Source organism: Staurois parvus, unplaced genomic scaffold (assembly GCF_062004578.1).
Source record: "Staurois parvus isolate SC_StPar_1 unplaced genomic scaffold, SC_StPar_1.0 ptg000232l, whole genome shotgun sequence".
Taxonomy (NCBI): domain Eukaryota; kingdom Metazoa; phylum Chordata; class Amphibia; order Anura; family Ranidae; genus Staurois; species Staurois parvus.
The window spans coordinates 6272717-6292435 of NW_028318028.1; the positions used below are offsets into that span (position 1 = coordinate 6272717).

Consider the following 19719-nt stretch of genomic DNA (forward strand, 5'->3'; position numbering starts at 1 on the left):
GTGAATACTGGGTTCAGTAACACTTTAACAAACATCACATCTCTGAGTCTTTCAATCTCAGGAATAGAAAGAGACAGGAACTTGTACTTTCAAAAGACCCAACACCCAAACACAAGCAAAGTAACTTTGTATATGCAGTGCAGTGCAGTGAGGAATGCAAATAATTTTCCTGACACTCATTAGAACTGAAGAATTGGCTTGGATAAGCTACAAAATGTCTTTAACATTACAGAACATGTCCAGTTAAATATAACTAACAAACAATGTGATTAGCAATGGTCAGCTCAAATATAAAAAATGACTCTTCTGGATGACTGTGATACTTAAATTGTCGAAACCCAGGAAAAAAATAAAATTTCCCTAATGGAACCTTCAGACATTTGGGTTGGCAATTCTAAAATCACATTGATATATGTGTAGCACCCTCCTAGTTATCTAGGGGGAGCTATAGTTCCATTGTAAGCTAGTAAGGCTGAGTAGCAGCCTGGGTGTGATAGCTAGCAGGGGTCAAATTTGGGTCATAGCTGAGAAGCTCTGAAGACAAGTCCTTTGGAATTTCCACGTTCTAGAACTTTGGAGAAAGATCTAGAAGCAGTAGTTAGATTTGAGGAGTGGCTGGTCTATACTCTTATAGGATCCTGGCCAATCCCCAACAGGAGGCTTGGCAGGGGGCCAGGACAGCTTTTAGGAGTAACTGAGTCTGCTCAACTGCAGGAGAGTTGGAGGAGAGTTCAGATCAGGGGCAGACTGACAACTCATGGGGCCCCCGGGCAATAGGGGATCATGGGGCCCCTGTGTCCTTGCCCAAACTCAAAAAAGCCTATCAAAAGGGTACCAGGCAGTGCCCGAGTTTCCAAATAGTCCGTCCTCCCCTGGTTCAGATAGAAGATAGAGAGGATGTGAGGTTAGAGGCAGGAGCCTATGAGGGGGCCCAGATGGAGAGGGGCTCACTAAAAGCAGAGGAAATTAGAAGGGGGAAAGTGTGGGACTTCACCAGCCCCCTGAGAGAGAACCACCTGTGAGGCAGGGAAGGAACGGCCCAGCTAAAAGGCCTGGTAGCAGCCACCAACCCATTAGCAACACTCGAGAAGGACTGAGTGAGTAGACCTGCACCCCATGGGCCACATAGGGGAAGGAGCACTCTAGTGGGAAACCAGATTAGCCACCACCCGGGACTGTCTTGTTAATTAAAGTGACAGCTACTGGATCCCCTGCTCAGGGATTCCTCTATGCAGCCAGAGGAACATTGGGGTCAGGGGTGGTACTACAGGAGATGCTGGCTAGCTCTCCAGAAAAGACTGTGCTGCACTCACTTGTACAAAGATCAGGGAGTTGTCCCAGTCCCTCAGTTCTTTTGGGCATCCCGTACACCCCTTACCCCATCCAAGTTCAATTCTCCTAATAACATTACAAAAATAAACCTCAAGGACTGATTACTGACTCCTGGATGCACGTTTGTGAAAATGCATGTTGCCTGGCTGTGCAGGACTGTAGGGAGATCCAAAAATTCAGCATATCCTAAGGGAGTAGTGCTACATTTGGTTGCTTCCCTGTTGCCATTACAAAGGATAGAGCTACATATCATATATTTTTGATATTTTAGAGATTTGCTCTACTAAAAGACTTTTGCACGCTAATAGCAAGTCAAATTGAGAAATTGTACTTACTGTACACTGTACTGTACTAAAGCTTCTAACTAGGAACAGTAGTGTGGTATTTCCAATACAATGTTACATATATACAGCCACAGTTTTTTTTTTTTTTTTTCTTGAGAAGCATAACCATTGCTAATTCCACAAACTGATGACATACAGTATCTCACAGAAGTGAGTACATCCCTCACATTTTTGTAAATATTTTATTATATCTTTTCATGTGACAACACTGAAGAAATGACACTTTGCTACAATGTGACGTAGTCAGTGTACAGCTTGTATAACAGTGTAAATTTGCTTTCCCCTCAAAATAACTCAACACACAGCCATTAATGTCTAATCCGCTGGCAACAAAAGTGAGTACACCCCTAAGTGAAAATGTCCAAATTGGGCCCATTTAGCCATTTTCCCTCCCCGGTGTCATGTGATTCATTAGTGTTAAAAGGTCTCAGGTGTGAATGGGGAGCAGTTGTGTTAAATTTTGTGTTTTCACTCTCACTCTCTCATACTGGTCACTGGAAGTTCAGCATGGCACCTCATGGCAAATAACTCTCTGAGTATCTGAAAAAAAGAATTGTTGCTCTACATAAAGATGACCTAGGCTATAAAAAGACTGCCAAGACCCTGAAACTGAGCTGCAGCACAGTGGCCAAGACCATAGAGCGGTGTAACAGGACAGGTTCCGTTCAGAACAGGCTTCGCCATGGTCAACCAAAGAAGTTGAGTGCTCAGCGTCATATCCAGAAGTTGTCTTTGAGAATAGACGTATGAGTGCTGCCAGCATTGCTGCAGAGGTTGAAGGGGTGGGGGAGTCAGACTGTCAGTGCTCAGACCGTACACCGCACACTGCATCAAATTGGTCTTCATGGCTGTCGTCCCAGAAGGAAGCCTCTTCTAAAGATGATGCACAAGAAAGCCCACAGTTTGCTGAAGACAAGCAGACTAAGGACATGGATTACTGGAACCATGTCCTGTGGTCTGATGAGACCAAGATAAACTGATTTGGTTCAGATGGTAGCAAGCATGTGTAATGGCAATCAGGTGAGGAGTACAAAGACAAGTGTGTCTTGCCTACAGTCAAGCATGGTGGTGGGAGTGTCATGGTCTGGCACTGCATGAGTGCTGCCAGCATTGTAGGAACCATGAATGCCAACATGTACTGTGATATACTGAAGCAGAGCATGATCCCCTCAGGGCTGCAGGGCAGTATTCCAACATAACGATCCCAAACACACCTCCAAGACGACCACTGCCTTGCTAAAGAAGCTGAGGGTAAAGGTGATGGACTGGCCAAGCATTTCTCCAGACCTAAACCCTATTGAGCATCTGTGGGTCATACTCAAACGGAATGCGGAGGAGTGCAAGGTCTCTAACATCCACCAGCTCCGTGATGAAGTCATGGAGGAGTGGAAGAGGACTCCAGTGGCAACCTGTGAAGCTCTGGTGAACTCCATGCCCAAGAGGGTTAAGGCAGTGCTGGAAAATAATGGTGGCCACACAAAATATTGACACTTTGGGCCCAATTTGGACCTTGTCACTTAGGGGTGGACTCACTTTTGTTGCCAGCGGTTTAGACATTAATGGCTGTGTGTTGAGTTATTTTGAGGGGACAGCAAATTTACATGTTATACAAGCTGTACACTCACTGCTTTACATTGTAGCAAATTGTAATTTCTTCAGTGTTGTCACATGAAAAGATATAAAATATTTTCAAAAATGTGAGAGGTGTACTCACTTCCTTGAGATACTGTATTATGGATTCAAAGGGGGGAAAGGAACGTGTAGCACTACCCTCTTAGGATTTGCTGAAGTTTTGGGTCCTCCTATAGTTCTGCACAGTCAGGCAAAATGCATCTTCCACACAGACATGCATCCAGGAGACAGCAATCAGTCCTTGAGCTTGTTTTTTTTTTATTTTTTATTAGGGGATGAATAACTTGAATGGGGTAAGGGGTGTATGGAATGCCCAAGAGAACAGCAGCTGAGAACATTCTTCCTGGAACCATGTACAAATCTCTTTAAACAGCAAAGTTCTCTTCTGGAGAGCTAGCAAAGTTCTTCTAGTGTATCACCCCAGATACTCCTCTATCCAGCTGTCTGAAGGATTTCCTGGGCAGGGGATCCAGTGCATGCCACTTTAAATGTAAGCTAGTCCTGGGTAGAAAGTTAATACAGTTTCCCATTAGAGTGCTCTTACCCCTTAATGGACCAGGGGGTGTAGGGCTACTCACTCAGTCCTCCTGAGCAGCTGGGTCGGTGGCTGCTTCCAGGCCGTCCTCTGGGCAGCTCCTTCCTTGGTATATAGGTGGTCCTCGCTCTGAGAACCGATGAGGTCCTGAGCTTTCTTCTTTTCCAGCTCCACTGCCTGGAGGTGAGCCCCTTCTCAACTGGTCACATTCCCAGGCTCCTGCTCTTCAGCCTCTCTCTCACTTCATCTTCCACTCAAACTCTCCTACTACTGAGCAGGCTCCACCACATGTGAAGGCTGCCCTGACCTCATGCCAAGCCTCCTGCTTGGGGATTAGCTAAGGTCCTCCAAGTGTGCAGGCCAGCCCTTCCTCACCCCTGCCCACTGATTCTAGAATCTTCTCCAAGATTCAAGAGCAGGGGGAGGTATCTAGGAACTGACCTGCAGAGCCTCTCAGCTTTGACCAAAACTCGACCCGACTAACCATCACTCCCAGGCTGCTATTCAGCCCTCTTAACTGAAAATTGAACTTCCCCTGACTATCTAGAGGGGCGCTACACATGGTATTTCATACAACCTCTTTGCTGATTATTTTTATAATAACAATGTCTTTATGGGACATATGATCATCAATAGTGGATGGACGGTGCTTTCTGTTCCATTTTTTCATCACTGCTAGATGGACCCTTTTTGTTGTCCTTAATGAGAACATTTTCTTTTGTGATCTTGAAATTGTTGTGTGCTGAGAGATGAATATTCGGATGAATATATGAATACACAGATAATACAAATCTTCCTCTCTCAATGTGTGAACCAAAGGAATAATATTAAGGAGCTATAGTATGATGTTATTCCTTCATTTGCCTGTCTTTGAGAATCTGCAAATTAGATTAGACAAAATATATGTCCATGTATTGTTTTCTTATATTTCTCTATCATACCTTATTTCTCTCTCTCAGTGCGCCCAGAGGTGAAGGTGTGGGGCCGTCGTCAGTCCGATGGTGTGACCAGACTTCAGTGCCTGGTGTACGGGTTTCACCCCCGACCTGTGGATGTGAAGTGGAAGAGGAATGGGGAGGACCATGTTCCTTCAGATGAAATGACTCCAATTCTCCCCCATCCTGATGGCACCTATCAGATCAGAGTCAGTGTGGAAGTGCCAACCAAGGAGGGAGAGACTTACTCCTGTCATGTGGACCACAGCAGTCTGGGGGATGAGACTCTCAGTGTGAAATGGGGTAAGTGAAACAGAAAAAGCTAACAACATAGCATTTCAAGTAGCTCTTTGCCTTTCTGATGCATACATTGAAATGACTTAAAGTTACTTTTCTGTGAATGAGTTACTTATAATATAAAAATGCTTTGAAGTTTTGGCTAAGTGTTGTAGATGAGCTTCAATGACTTACATACCTGGTGAACTATTACCCTTTTCCTGACAGACTCCATTGCAGCAGACATACAGATGAAACTCAAAAAATTAGAATATCATGCAAAAGTTCATTTATTTCAGTAATGCAACTTAAAAGGTGAAACTAATATATGAGATAGACTCATTACATGCAAAGCAAGATAATTCAAGTCGTGATTTGTCATAATTGTGATGATTATGGCTTACAGCTCATGAAAACCCCAAATCCACTATCTCAGAAAATTAGAATATTACATGCAATCAATAAAACAAGGATTGTACATAGAACAATATCAGACCTCTGAAAAGTAGAAGCATGCATATGTACTCGGTACTGGGTTTGGGCCCTTTTTGCAGCAATTACTGCCTCAATGCGGCGTGGTATGGAAGCTATCAGCCTGTGGCACTGCTGAGGTGTTATGGAAGACCAGAATGCTTCAATAGCGGCCTTCAGCTCTTCTGCATTGTTCGGTCTCAGTGGGTTTTTTTTTCACTGATCACTGTATTAGTGTCACTGGGGATGTCAGTGACCCCAAGTCAGTTTCCCCCCAGTGTCAGAATATCCACCGCAGTCCCGCATTCCCACCACAAGTCGCTGATTGCCGCCATAAGTCACTGATCGCCGCCATAAGTCGCTGCTCGCTGCCATTATTAGTATAAATTTTTTTTTTAAATCCCAGTATCTTTCCCGCCATTTGTAAACACTGTAACTTTCACGTAAACCAATTAATTTACAAGTAAAATTTTACAAGAAATTTATGACTGAATTTTATTTTTTTATTTTTTTTTTACTGGACATGTTTTATAGCAAAAAGTCCAAAATATTGTTTTTTTTCCTCAAAATTGTCAGCCATTTTTTTTATAGCGAAAAAAATAAAAACGCACAGGAGATCAAATACCACCGAAAAAAGGATGTAAATTTCATTTATGTACCGTATTGCATGACCGCGCAATTGTCCGTTAAACTAGCGCAGCGCTGTATAGCAAAAAAATGGCGTAAATTGCAGTATCTATACCATAGTTTGTAGACGCTATAACGTTCACAAAAAGCAATCAATATACACTTATTGGGATTTTTTTTACCAAAAACATGGAGCAGAATACATTTTGGCCTAAATTTATAACTAACTTTGAGTTTACTATATATTTTTTATAGCTGAAAGTAAAAAATATAGTTTTTCTTCAAAATTTTTGGTCTTTTTTTGTTTATAACGTGAAAACTAAAAAGCGCACAGGTGATCAAATACCACCAAAAGAAAGCTCAATTTGTGTGAAAAAAAGGACATAAATTTCGTTTGGGTGCAGCATTGCATGACCGCGCAATTATCAGTTGAATTAGTGCAGTGCCGAGCAGCAAAAAGAGGCCTGGTCATTAAGGGGGGTAAATCCTCAGGAGGGCAAGTGGTTAATATTGTTTTTATATGTGAGTGTAATGGGCACATATTAAAGGTAGTCATTTTTAAAAGGATAAGACACTATGTCTTTATTTCTTCTTATACTGAGGGATATACCAAGGAGGAGTGCTCCAGTGTATTAAGAGAGCGAGAGATCTTTGTGGGGATAGTGGCAGGAGAGGAGAGCCACGATTGAAGGAGTAACCACCATTACTGCTCCGCTGTTCAGGAGCAACCACCATTTCTGCTACAGTGCAATTCAAGGATATAGTCCCATTTGGGGAACACAAGCGTTTTTAGCCTATTCATAGGCTTTGTATGAGGTGAGTGCATAATAAAATCATTATTCAAGTCACTGGGAATTGAAGTTCACATCACCTGGGATTTTTCACGAGTATCACCAGAGACTGATTTATTTATCACTCATTTATCATCAATCATGCTTATATTTATTTTTTTGCACATTGAATATTGATTGTTATTTTCACTGTATTATCACTTTATGGGTGCACTTCATTTTTTATATATATATTGTGTTTACACTATTATATGGATTTAATTTAACTACTTGAGCTCCTGAGGATTTACCCCCCTTAATAACCAGGCCTCTTTTTGCTACTCGGCGCTGCACTAATTCAACTGATAATTGCGCGGTCATGCAATGCTGCACCCAAACAAAATTTACGCCCTTTTTTTCACACAAATAGAGCTTTCTTTTGGTGTAATTTGATCACCTGTGTGCTTTTTATTTTTCACGCTATAAACAAAAAAAGGCCAAAACTTTTGAAGAAAAACAATATTTTTTACTTTCAGCTATAAAAAATATATAGTAAACTCAAAGTTGGTTATAAATTTAGGCCAAAATGTATTCTGCTCCATGTTTTTGGTAAAAAAAATCCCAATAAGTGTATATTGATTGCGCTTGCGTGGAAGTTATAGCATCTACAAACTATGGTATAAATACTGCAATTTACGCCATTTTTCTGCTATACAGCGCTGCGCTAGTTTAACGGACAATTGCGCGGTCATGCAATACGGTACATAAATGAAATTTACATCCTTTTTTTCCCCACAAATTGAGCTTTCTTTCGGTGGTATTTGATTGCCTGTGTGTTTATTTTTTGCGCTATAAAAAAAAAGGCTGACAATTTTGAGGAAAAAAAAACAATATTTTGGACTTTTTGCTATAAAACATGTCCAGTAAAAAAAAAATGCAGAAATCAAATTTAGTCATAAATTTCTGCCAAAATGCATTCTGCAGCATGTCTTTGCTAAAAAAAATCCCAATACATGTAAATTAATTGGTTTACGTGAAAGTTATAGCATTTACAAATGGCGGGAAAGATACTGGGATTTTTAATTTTTATTTATACTAATAATGGCGCCGATCAGCGGCATATGGCGGCAATCAGCGACATATGGCGGCGACCAGCGACTTATGGCGGGACTGCGGGACTGCGGCAGACATTTTGACACTGGGGGGGGAACTGACTTGGGGTCACTGACATCCCCAGTGACACCAATGCAGTGATCAGTGAAAAAACCACTGAAACTGTACTAATGTCACTGGGGAGGAAGGGGTTAACATTTTTAGAATTTGCTGTGTAAGGAGAGTGTTTTACTAGGGGGCGGGGGTGTGTACTGGACGGGGGGAGGGAGGGGGGAGCTGATCGAGGGAGAGAAACTCTGCAGCTTGTCACGAGCTGTCAGAGAACTGACACAGAACAGGGCTGTGTGTAAACAATGCAGCCCTGCTCTGTGTCAGCGATCACCGTCAATCGCGGGAAAAATCGCGTGACCCGGCGGCTGATACCCGCTGCTGACACCCGCGGTACAGTTAGGGCGCCCCCTACCTGTTTTGCAGAACCACGTTTTAAAACGTGGTTTTGCCTACGAGTCCCGCCCTGCCGCCGTTTATATGCGGTGGTTGGGTGGCAAGTGGTTAAAATAATTTTTTATGATATTTAATTAATAACAATTAAGAGCGCGGCACCATTGTGATATTTATTGGTAGGAATTGTGCCCCAACATTGGTGTTAGAGATGAGCGAATCGAAGTATCCGAAGTGGAATTCGAGTCGAATATCGGAAAAATTTCGATTCGTGCCGAATCCGAAAAATAGCCTAATTCGGACGCGCGAATCGAAATTTTTCAGAAAATGGCGGCTGACATGTGCGGCGACGGAGCGGGGATGTCTGGGAAGGCGCGCAGACAAGGCGCGCTGACCCATAATGCATTCCTCAACTACATGTGATCGCATCAGCCAATCAGCAGCCAGCCAGCCAGCACTGTGTAATGGTCGAGCTATAAATAGCGGCCATTTTGGAATTCTTCATTTGCCTGCAGTTATTGAACAGAGGCAGACCGCTCTGTACTAGGGACAGGGACAGAGTTAGGGCCACAGAAACGATAATTGGGGACAGAGAAAAGTTACTTAGGGACAGAGAACCATTACTCAGGGACACAGACTTGTTAATGAGGGCCACAGAATCGTTATTTAGGGACAAAGAAACGCTAGTTAGGGCCACAGAATTCATAATCAGGGACAGACAGAATTGTTACTCAGTGCCAGAGAATTGTTACTTAGGGCCACAGAAACGTTATTAGGGCCACAGAATTTTTACTCAGGGACAGACAGAATTGTTACTGAGTGCCAGAGAATTGTTACTCAGGGACAGACAGAATTGTTACTGAGTGCCAGAGAATTGTTACTTAGGGCCACAGAAACTTTAATTAGGGCCACAGAATTTTTACTCAGGGACAGACAGAATTGTTACTGAGTGCCAGAGAATTGTTACTCAGGGACAGACAGAATTGTTACTGAGTGCCAGAGAATTGTTACTTAGGGCCACAGAAACTTTACTTAGGGCCACAGAATTTTTACTCAGGGACAGACAGAATTGTTACTGAGTGCCAGAGAATTGTTACTCAGGGACAGACAGAATTGTTACTGAGTGCCAGAGAATTGTTACTCAGGGCCCCAGAAACTTTACTTAGGGCCACAGAATTTTTACTCAGGGACAGACAGAATTGTTACTGAGTGCCAGAGAATTGTTACTCAGGGACAGACAGAATTGTTACTGAGTGCCAGAGAATTGTTACTTAGGGCCACAGAAACTTTACTTAGGGCCACAGAATTGTTACTCGCACAGACACAGAATTGTTACTCGCACAGACACAGAATTGTTACTGAAGGCCACAGAACTGTTACTTAGGGCCACAGAATTGTTACTCGCACAGACACAGAATTGTTACTCGCACAGACACAGAACTGTTACTGAGGGCCACAGAACTGTTACTTAGGGCCACAGAATTGTTACTCGCACAGACACAGAATTGTTACTCAGGGCCACAGAACTGTTACTTAGGGACAAAGAAACGCTAGTTAGGGCCACAGAATTCATACTCAGGGACAGACAGAATTGTTACGGAGTGCCAGAGAATTGTTACTCTGGGCCACAGAAACTTTACTTAGGGCCACAGAATTTTTACTCAGGGACAGACAGAATTGTTACTGAGTGCCAGAGAATTGTTACTCAGGGACAGACAGAATTGTTACGGAGTGCCAGAGAATTGTTACTCAGGGCCACAGAAACTTTACTTAGGGCCACAGAATTTTTACTCAGGGACAGACAGAATTGTTACTGAGTGCCAGAGAATTGTTACTCAGGGACAGACAGAATTGTTACTGATTGCCAGAGAATTGTTACTTAGGGCCACAGAAACTTTACTTAGGGCCACAGAATTGTTACTCGCACAGACACAGAATTGTTACTCGCACAGACACAGAACTGTTACTGAGGGCCACAGAAACTTTACTTAGGGCCACAGAATTGTTACTCGCACAGACACAGAATTGTTACTCGCACAGACACAGAACTGTTACTGAGGGCCACAGAACTGTTACTTAGGGCCACAGAATTGTTACTCGCACAGACACAGAATTGTTACTCAGGGCCACAGAACTGTTACTTAGGGACAAAGAAACGCTAGTTAGGGCCACAGAATTCATACTCAGGGACAGACAGAATTGTTACGGAGTGCCAGAGAATTGTTACTCAGGGCCACAGAAACTTTACTTAGGGCCACAGAATTTTTACTCAGGGACAGACAGAATTGTTACTGAGTGCCAGAGAATTGTTACTCAGGGACAGACAGAATTGTTACGGAGTGCCAGAGAATTGTTACTCAGGGACAGACAGAATTGTTACTGAGTGCCAGAGAATTGTTACTTAGGGCCACAGAAACTTTAATTAGGGCCACAGAATTTTTACTCAGGGACAGACAGAATTGTTACTGAGTGCCAGAGAATTGTTACTCAGGGACAGACAGAATTGTTACGGAGTGCCAGAGAATTGTTACTCAGGGCCACAGAAACTTTACTTAGGGCCACAGAATTTTTACTCAGGGACAGACAGAATTGTTACTGAGTGCCAGAGAATTGTTACTCAGGGACAGACAGAATTGTTACGGAGTGCCAGAGAATTGTTACTCACGGCCACAGAAACTTTACTTAGGGCCACAGAATTTTTACTCAGGGACAGACAGAATTGTTACTGAGTGCCAGAGAATTGTTACTCAGGGACAGACAGAATTGTTACGGAGTGCCAGAGAATTGTTACTCAGGGACAGACAGAATTGTTACTGAGTGCCAGAGAATTGTTACTTAGGGCCACAGAAACGTTATTAGGGCCACAGAATTGTTACTCAGGGACAGACAGAATTGTTACTGAGTGCCAGAGAATTGTTACTTAGGGCCACAGAAACTTTAGTTAGGGCCACAGAATTGTTACTCAGGGACAGACACAGAATTGTTACTGAGGGCCACAGAACTGTTACTTAGGGCCACAGAATTGTTACTCGCACAGACACAGAATTGTTACTGAGGACCACAGAACTGTTACTTAGGGCCACAGAATTGTTACTCGCACAGACACAGAATTGTTACTCAGGGCCACAGAACTGTTACTTAGGGACAAAGAAACGCTAGTTAGGGCCACAGAATTCATACTCAGGGACAGACAGAATTGTTACGGAGTGCCAGAGAATTGTTACTCAGGGCCACAGAAACTTTACTTAGGGCCACAGAATTTTTACTCAGGGACAGACAGAATTGTTACTGAGTGCCAGAGAATTGTTACTCAGGGACAGACAGAATTGTTACGGAGTGCCAGAGAATTGTTACTCAGGGACAGACAGAATTGTTACTGAGTGCCAGAGAATTGTTACTTAGGGCCACAGAAACTTTAATTAGGGCCACAGAATTTTTACTCAGGGACAGACAGAATTGTTACTGAGTGCCAGAGAATTGTTACTCAGGGACAGACAGAATTGTTACGGAGTGCCAGAGAATTGTTACTCAGGGCCACAGAAACTTTACTTAGGGCCACAGAATTTTTACTCAGGGACAGACAGAATTGTTACTGAGTGCCAGAGAATTGTTACTCAGGGACAGACAGAATTGTTACGGAGTGCCAGAGAATTGTTACTCACGGCCACAGAAACTTTACTTAGGGCCACAGAATTTTTACTCAGGGACAGACAGAATTGTTACTGAGTGCCAGAGAATTGTTACTCAGGGACAGACAGAATTGTTACGGAGTGCCAGAGAATTGTTACTCAGGGACAGACAGAATTGTTACTGAGTGCCAGAGAATTGTTACTTAGGGCCACAGAAACGTTATTAGGGCCACAGAATTGTTACTCAGGGACAGACAGAATTGTTACTGAGTGCCAGAGAATTGTTACTTAGGGCCACAGAAACTTTAGTTAGGGCCACAGAATTGTTACTCAGGGACAGACACAGAATTGTTACTGAGGGCCACAGAACTGTTACTTAGGGCCACAGAATTGTTACTCGCACAGACACAGAATTGTTACTGAGGACCACAGAACTGTTACTTAGGGCCACAGAATTGTTACTCGCACAGACACAGAATTGTTACACAGGGACACAGAACTGTTACTGAGGGCCACAGAACCGTTACTTAGGGCCACAGAATTGTTACTCGCACAGACACAGAATTGTTACTCAGGGACACAGAATTGTTACTCAGGGACACATAATCGTTTAATTAAAGAGTATGTCAGACAACATGCAGAGGAGTGGCAGAGGAGGCAATGTTTTAGGAGCAAGCAGACGTGGCAGCAGAGGAAGGGGTCGAGGCAGCACTATTCGCAGCCAGAGGCCAGTGCTCCCGGTGTCATCCAGCGGTCGTGTCTCCACCGACAACCCTGCCGTCATCGATTGGTTGGCTCGGTCGTCTTCCTCTTCCCAGGTCACCTCTGACACCTACAGCCAACGGTCGGTGGGTACGTCAGACACAACCGTTAGTTGGCATGGCCCGGGACCAAGCCCACTGAAATCACGTGTCCTCTACCTGCCCCTGTCCTTTGGTGTTCCCTCACCAAGCGAAGTATCGCCCCACTGTACAGTGAGGAAGAGCTAACAGAGGGCGGTCAGGAACGGGGGGAGACATCCGCCTTTTCAGCAGCTAGGCGAAGAAGTAGTGGCGAGGAGAGTGGCCCGGTAGCCGGTCTAGAGACAGGTCTGTCTCCTGACCCAGACGCAGCCGAGGGGGCTAGTAGTGAGGCGGAGACCCTACTTGATGATGAGGAGGTTGATCGCACTTGGCAGCCTCGTCGTCATCAGGCAATTTCTTCCGCATCATCAGGAGAAGAGGGTGGCAGCTTGGCAGTGAGCGAAACAGTCGGTGGGTTGCCCAGGAGACAGCAGCAGGATCGCAGCAGTGTCAGTGGAAGCAGTGTCAGTGGAGCCAAACGGCCACGGAGTAGAGCACCAGCTCCACTGCAGCCTACCACCACGGCCAGTAGTGGTGCCGGTGTGCACGGAGGAAGCAGCAGTCAGCCAGTGAGGAGTATCGGGGGCAAAGTTTCCTACTCGGCGGTGTGGCAATTTTTCGTCAAGCCGCCCGAGGAAGTAAACGTAGCCGTATGTCGACTATGTGGCCAGAAAGTCAAGCGTGGCCAGGGGGCCCATGTTGGGACTATTTGGGCCATGTTGGGACAATGGGAGACCTCCCATTGCTGCTGTCTCCATCGCCACACTCTGCCATGTGCCACTTTCAGGTCTCCTCACACACTGCTGGTGTGTTGAATTTTTTGACATAGGGTGCTGGCAGATTACGGGCCTCCCATAGCTGCTGCCAGGCCCCTAATCTGCCATAGGCCCCTATATACCGCCTCCTCATGCTGCTGCCAGGTCCAGAGTCTCTCATGGGTCCCTGTACGGCCTCCCATTGCTGCTGTCTCCATCGCCACACTCTGCCATGTGCCACTTTCAGGTCTCCTCACACTGCTGGTGTGTAGAATTTTTTGACATAGGGTGCTGGCAGATTACGGGCCTCCCATAGCTGCTGCCAGGCCCCTAATCTGCCATAGGCCCCTATATACCGCCTCCTCATGCTGCTGCCAAGTCCAGAGTCTGTCATGGGTCCCTGTACGGCCTCCCATTGCTGCTGTCTCCATCGCCACACTCTGCCATGTGCCACTTTCAGGTCTCCTCACACACTGCTGGTGTGTTGAATTTTTTGACATAGGGTGCTGGCAGATTACGGGCCTCCCATAGCTGCTGCCAGGCCCCTAATCTGCCATGAGCCCCTATATACCGCCTCCTCATGCTGCTGCCAGGTCCACAGTGTCTCATGCCATGTGCCACTTTCAGGTCTCCTCACACTGCTGGTGTGTTGAATTTTTTGACATAGGGTGCTGGCAGATTATGGGCCTCCTATAGCTGCTGCCAGGCCCCTAATCTGCCATAGGCCCCTATATACCGCCTCCTCATGCTGCTGCCAGGTCCAGAGTCTCTCATGGGTCCCTGTACGGCCTCCCATTGCTGCTGTCTCCATCGCCACACTCTGCCATGTGCCACTTTCAGGTCTCCTCACACACTGCTGGTGTGTAGAATTTTTTGACATAGGGTGCTGGCAGATTACGGGCCTCCTATAGCTGCTGCCAGGCCCCTAATCTGCCATAGGCCCCTATATACCGCCTCCTCATGCTGCTGCCAGGTCCAGAGTCTCTCATGGGTCCCTGTACGGCCTCCCATTGCTGCTGTCTCCATCGCCACACTCTGCCATGTGCCACTTTCAGGTCTCCTCACACTGTTGGTGTGTAGAATTTTTTGACATAGGGTGCTGGCAGATTACGGGCCTCCCATAGCTGCTGCCAGGCCCCTAATCTGCCATAGGCCCCTATATACCGCCTCCTCATGCTGCTGCCAGGTCCAGAGTCTCTCATGGGTCCCTGTACGGCCTCCCATTGCTGCTGTCTCCATCGCCACACTCTGCCATGTGCCACTTTCAGGTCTCCTCACACTGCTGGTGTGTAGAATTTTTTGACATAGGGTGCTGGCAGATTACGGGCCTCCCATAGCTGCTGCCAGGCCCCTAATCTGCCATAGGCCCCTATATACCGCCTCCTCATGCTGCTGCCAGGACCAGAGTCTCTCATGGGTCCCTGTACGGCCTCCCATTGCTGCTGTCTCCATCGCCACACTCTGCCATGTGCCACTTTCAGGTCTCCTCACACACTGCTGGTGTGTAGAATTTTTTGACATAGGGTGCTGGCAGATTACGGGCCTCCCATAGCTGCTGCCAGGCCCCTAATCTGCCATAGGCCCCTATATACCGCCTCCTCATGCTGCTGCCAAGTCCAGAGTCTGTCATGGGTCCCTGTACGGCCTCCCATTGCTGCTGTCTCCATCGCCACACTCTGCCATGTGCCACTTTCAGGTCTCCTCACACACTGCTGGTGTGTTGAATTTTTTGACATAGGGTGCTGGCAGATTATGGGCCTCCTATAGCTGCTGCCAGGCCCCTAATCTGCCATAGGCCCCTATATACCGCCTCCTCATGCTGCTGCCAGGTCCAGAGTCTCTCATGGGTCCCTGTACGGCCTCCCATTGCTGCTGTCTCCATCGCCACACTCTGCCATGTGCCACTTTCAGGTCTCCTCACACACTGCTGGTGTGTAGAATTTTTTGACATAGGGTGCTGGCAGATTACGGGCCTCCTATAGCTGCTGCCAGGCCCCTAATCTGCCATAGGCCTCTATATACCGCCTCCTCATGCTGCTGCCAGGTCCAGAGTCTGTCATGGGTCCCTGTACGGCCTCCCATTGCTGCTGTCTCCATCGCCACACTCTGCCATGTGCCACTTTCAGGTCTCCTCACACTGCTGGTGTGTTGAATTTTTTGACATAGGGTGCTGGCAGATTACGGGCCTCCCATAGCTGCTGCCAGGCCCCTAATCTGCCATAGGCCCCTATATACCGCCTCCTCATGCTGCTGCCAGGTCCAGAGTCTCTCATGGGTCCCTGTACGGCCTCCCATTGCTGCTGTCTCCATCGCCACACTCTGCCATGTGCCACTTTCAGGTCTCCTCACACTGCTGGTGTGTAGAATTTTTTGACATAGGGTGCTGGCAGATTACGGGCCTCCCATAGCTGCTGCCAGGCCCCTAATCTGCCATAGGCCCCTATATACCGCCTTCTCATGCTGCTGCCAGGTCCAGAGTCTGTCATGGGTCCCTGTACGGCCTCCCATTGCTGCTGTCTCCATCGCCACACTCTGCCATGTGCCACTTTCAGGTCTCCTCACACTGCTGGTGTGTAGAATTTTTTGACATAGGGTGCTGGCAGATTACGGGCCTCCCATAGCTGCTGCCAGGCCCCTAATCTGCCATAGGCCCCTATATACCGCCTCCTCATGCTGCTGCCAGGTCCAGAGTCTCTCATGGGTCCCTGTACGGCCTCCCATTGCTGCTGTCTCCATCGCCACACTCTGCCATGTGCCACTTTCAGGTCTCCTCACACTGCTGGTGTGTAGAATTTTTTGACATAGGGTGCTGGCAGATTACGGGCCTCCCATAGCTGCTGCCAGGCCCCTAATCTGCCATAGGCCCCTATATACCGCCTCCTCATGCTGCTGCCAGGTCCAGAGTCTCTCATGGGTCCCTGTACGGCCTCCCATTGCTGCTGTCTCCATCGCCACACTCTGCCATGTGCCACTTTCAGGTCTCCTCACACTGCTGGTGTGTAGAATTTTTTGACATAGGGTGCTGGCAGATTACGGGCCTCCCATAGCTGCTGCCAGGCCCCTAATCTGCCATAGGCCCCTATATACCGCCTCCTCATGCTGCTGCCAGGTCCAGAGTCTCTCATGGGTCCCTGTACGGCCTCCCATTGCTGCTGTCTCCATCGCCACACTCTGCCATGTGCCACTTTCAGGTCTCCTCACACACTGCTGGTGTGTAGAATTTTTTGACATAGGGTGCTGGCAGATTACGGGCCTCCCATAGCTGCTGCCAGGCCCCTAATCTGCCATAGGCCCCTATATACCGCCTCCTCATGCTGCTGCCAGGTCCAGAGTCTCTCATGGGTCCCTTTACGGCCTCCCATTGCTGCTGTCTCCATCGCCACACTCTGCCATGTGCCACTTTCAGGTCTCCTCACACTGCTGGTGTGTAGAATTTTTTGACATAGGGTGCTGGCAGATTACGGGCCTCCCATTGCTGCTGCCAGGCCCCTAATCTGCCATGGGCCCCTATACCGCCTCCTCATGCTGCTGCCAAGTCCAGAGTGTGTCATGGGTCCCTGTACGGCCTCCCATTGCTGCTGTCTCCATAGCCACACTCTGCCATGTGCCACTTTCAGGTCTCCTCACACTGCTGGTGTGTTGAATTTTTTGACATAGGGTGCTGGCAGATTACGGGCCTCCCATTGCTGCTGCCAGGCGCGTAATCTGCCATGGGCCCCCGTACCGACTCCTCATGCTGTGACGTTGCAACAAGGTGGAATTCAACCCTACATATGTTAGACCGCCTTTACGAACAGCGAAAGGCCATCACCGATTTCCTGATGTTAAAAGCGGATAAAGGTACTCCCTGTGTAACTTAGATGTCAGCCATTGGCAGCTCATGCGTGACACCTGCGCTTGCTCAGGCCCTTTGAGGAGGCCACGCTATTCGTGAGTCGCCAGGACTATGGGATGAACGACGTCATTCCTCTGTTGCACGTCCTGGAACAAATGCTGTTAACAATGGCTGGTCAGGGTGCGGTAGACGTGGCGCACAGATCTCAACGCCACATGACCCCTGTGGGGGCAGGACAGGAAGAAGAGGAGGAGGTAGAGGAGGACATTGGTGCTCAGGAATTATTGAGTGAAATGGGTGGTTTTTCCACTCAGCGGACAGGAGTGGAGGAGCAGGAGCATCTGGTAGAGGAGGAGGAGGAGGAGGAGACAGAGGACCCAGACGCACCGTGGCAGTATGCTGTGGAGATGGAGGCAGGGAGTCCCTCGCATTCCTTGGCACAAATGGCCCATAGCATGCTCGGTTGCTTGCGTAGCGACAGCCGAATAATAACCATCAGACAGAGGGATGACTTTTGGCTGTCCACCTTGTTGGACCCTCGCTACCGTTCAAAAATGGTGGCCTTTTTCACACCTGCTGAGAGGGAGGCCAAAATAACGTACTATAAAAACCACCTATGTAGTCAGCTGGTCTCTGCCTGTCTGCGCCAACGTCCATCCTCAGACACTGTGGGCCCTGTGCGCTCGCGTTCCGCTGCCATGGCAGCAGGGGAGGGGTGGGGTGGTAGGAGCAGTGGCAGCTCCACCAGCAGAGGCTGCCTCAGTCTGCAGTCGATGATGAGTAGCTTTCTTCACCAGCGCAGTGAGGAAACTACTAACCAGGCGCAGCAGCAGCAGCAGCAGCAGCATCAGGTGGACCTGGAGCAGGACCTCAAACAACAGGCTTGGGCCTACTTGGACAGCACCCTGCCAACCGAGGTAGACAATCCCCTTGACTACTGGGCAACGAAACTTGACCTTTGGCCCCAACTAGCTGAATTTGCCCTTGAAAGGCTGTCATGCCCGGCCAGTAGCGTGGCATCGGAGCGCGTGTTTAGTGCGGCAGGAGGTATTGCAACTCCGCGGAGGACACGACTGTCCACCCAAAGTGTGGAGAGACTGACGTTTGTGAAAATGAATCAGGCGTGGATTAGTCTGGATTTCAAACCACCAGTTCCTGACACAACTGACTAAATCCGCCATGAATCATGCCCCAAACATGTTCCACTTTCAGGTCTCCTCACACTGCTGGTGTGTTCCATTTTTTGTCATAGGGTGCTGGCAGATTACGGGCCTCCCATAGCTGCTGCCAGGCCCCTAATCTGCCATGGGCCCCTATACCGCCTCCTCATGCTGCTGCCAAGTCCAGAGTCTCTCATGGGTCCCTGTACGGCCTCCCATTGCTGCTGTCTCCATCGCCACACTCTGCCATGTGCCACTTTCAGGTCTCCTCACACTGCTGGTGTATTCCATTTTTTGTCATAGGGTGCTGGCAGATTACGGGCCTCCCATAGCTGCTGCCAGGCCCCTAATCTGCCATGGGCCCCTATACCGCCTCCTCATGCTGCTGCCAGGTCCAGAGTCTGTCATGGGTCCCTGTACGGCCTCCCATTGCTGCTGTCTCCATCGCCACACTCTGCCATGTGCCACTTTCAGGTCTCCTCACACTGCTGGTGGGTTCCATTTTTTGTCATAGGGTGCTGGCAGATTACGGGCCTCCCATAGCTGCTGCCAGGCCCCTAATCTGCCATGGGCCCCCGTACCGACTCCTCATGCTGCTGCCAGGCCCGTAATCTGTCATGGGCCCCTGTTGTCGCTTGTTGGCATATTCCGCTCGTTCAGATGCTCCTTCTCCTGCTACTCCTCTTCACGTATTCCGTCAGCAGTCTTTCTTGGAATCCGTTTCCAAGAGACAACAGTTTGCGAGCACGCACCAGACGGTGCAGAAACTGAACGTCCTCCTGTCCAAGTTGCTGCTGCCAGGCTCGTAATCTGTCATGCGCCCCTGTACCGCCTCCTCATGCTGCTGCCAGGTCCAGAGTGTGTCATGGGCCCCCGTACCGACTCCAAATGCTGCTGCCAGGCCCGTAATCTGTCATGGGCCCCTGTACCGCCTCCCCATGCTGCTGCCAGGTCCAGATTGTGTCATGGGTCCCTGTACGGCCTCCCATTGCTGCTGCCAGGCCTGTAATCTGCCATGGGCC

The 19719-nt window shown here is 47.8% G+C and overlaps 1 protein-coding gene across 3 annotated transcripts in view; it reads left to right on the forward strand.

Moving 5' to 3' along the window:
* Positions 1 to 19719, forward strand: part of LOC149460293 (major histocompatibility complex class I-related protein 1-like) — a 125518-nt gene that overhangs the window by 82876 nt on the left and 22923 nt on the right. For 2 of the 3 annotated variants that reach the window (XR_016313087.1, XM_089679827.1), the window contains exon 6: positions 4803 to 5081. Coding sequence is in view for 2 of the 3 variants with exons in the window: in XM_089679827.1 (XP_089535953.1) it covers positions 4803 to 5081 (279 nt within the window). In the remaining variant the exon portion in view is untranslated. Of the gene's footprint in view, positions 1 to 4802; positions 5090 to 19719 lie in introns of those variants that run through there. The other variant, XM_089679828.1, reaches the window with a different exon arrangement.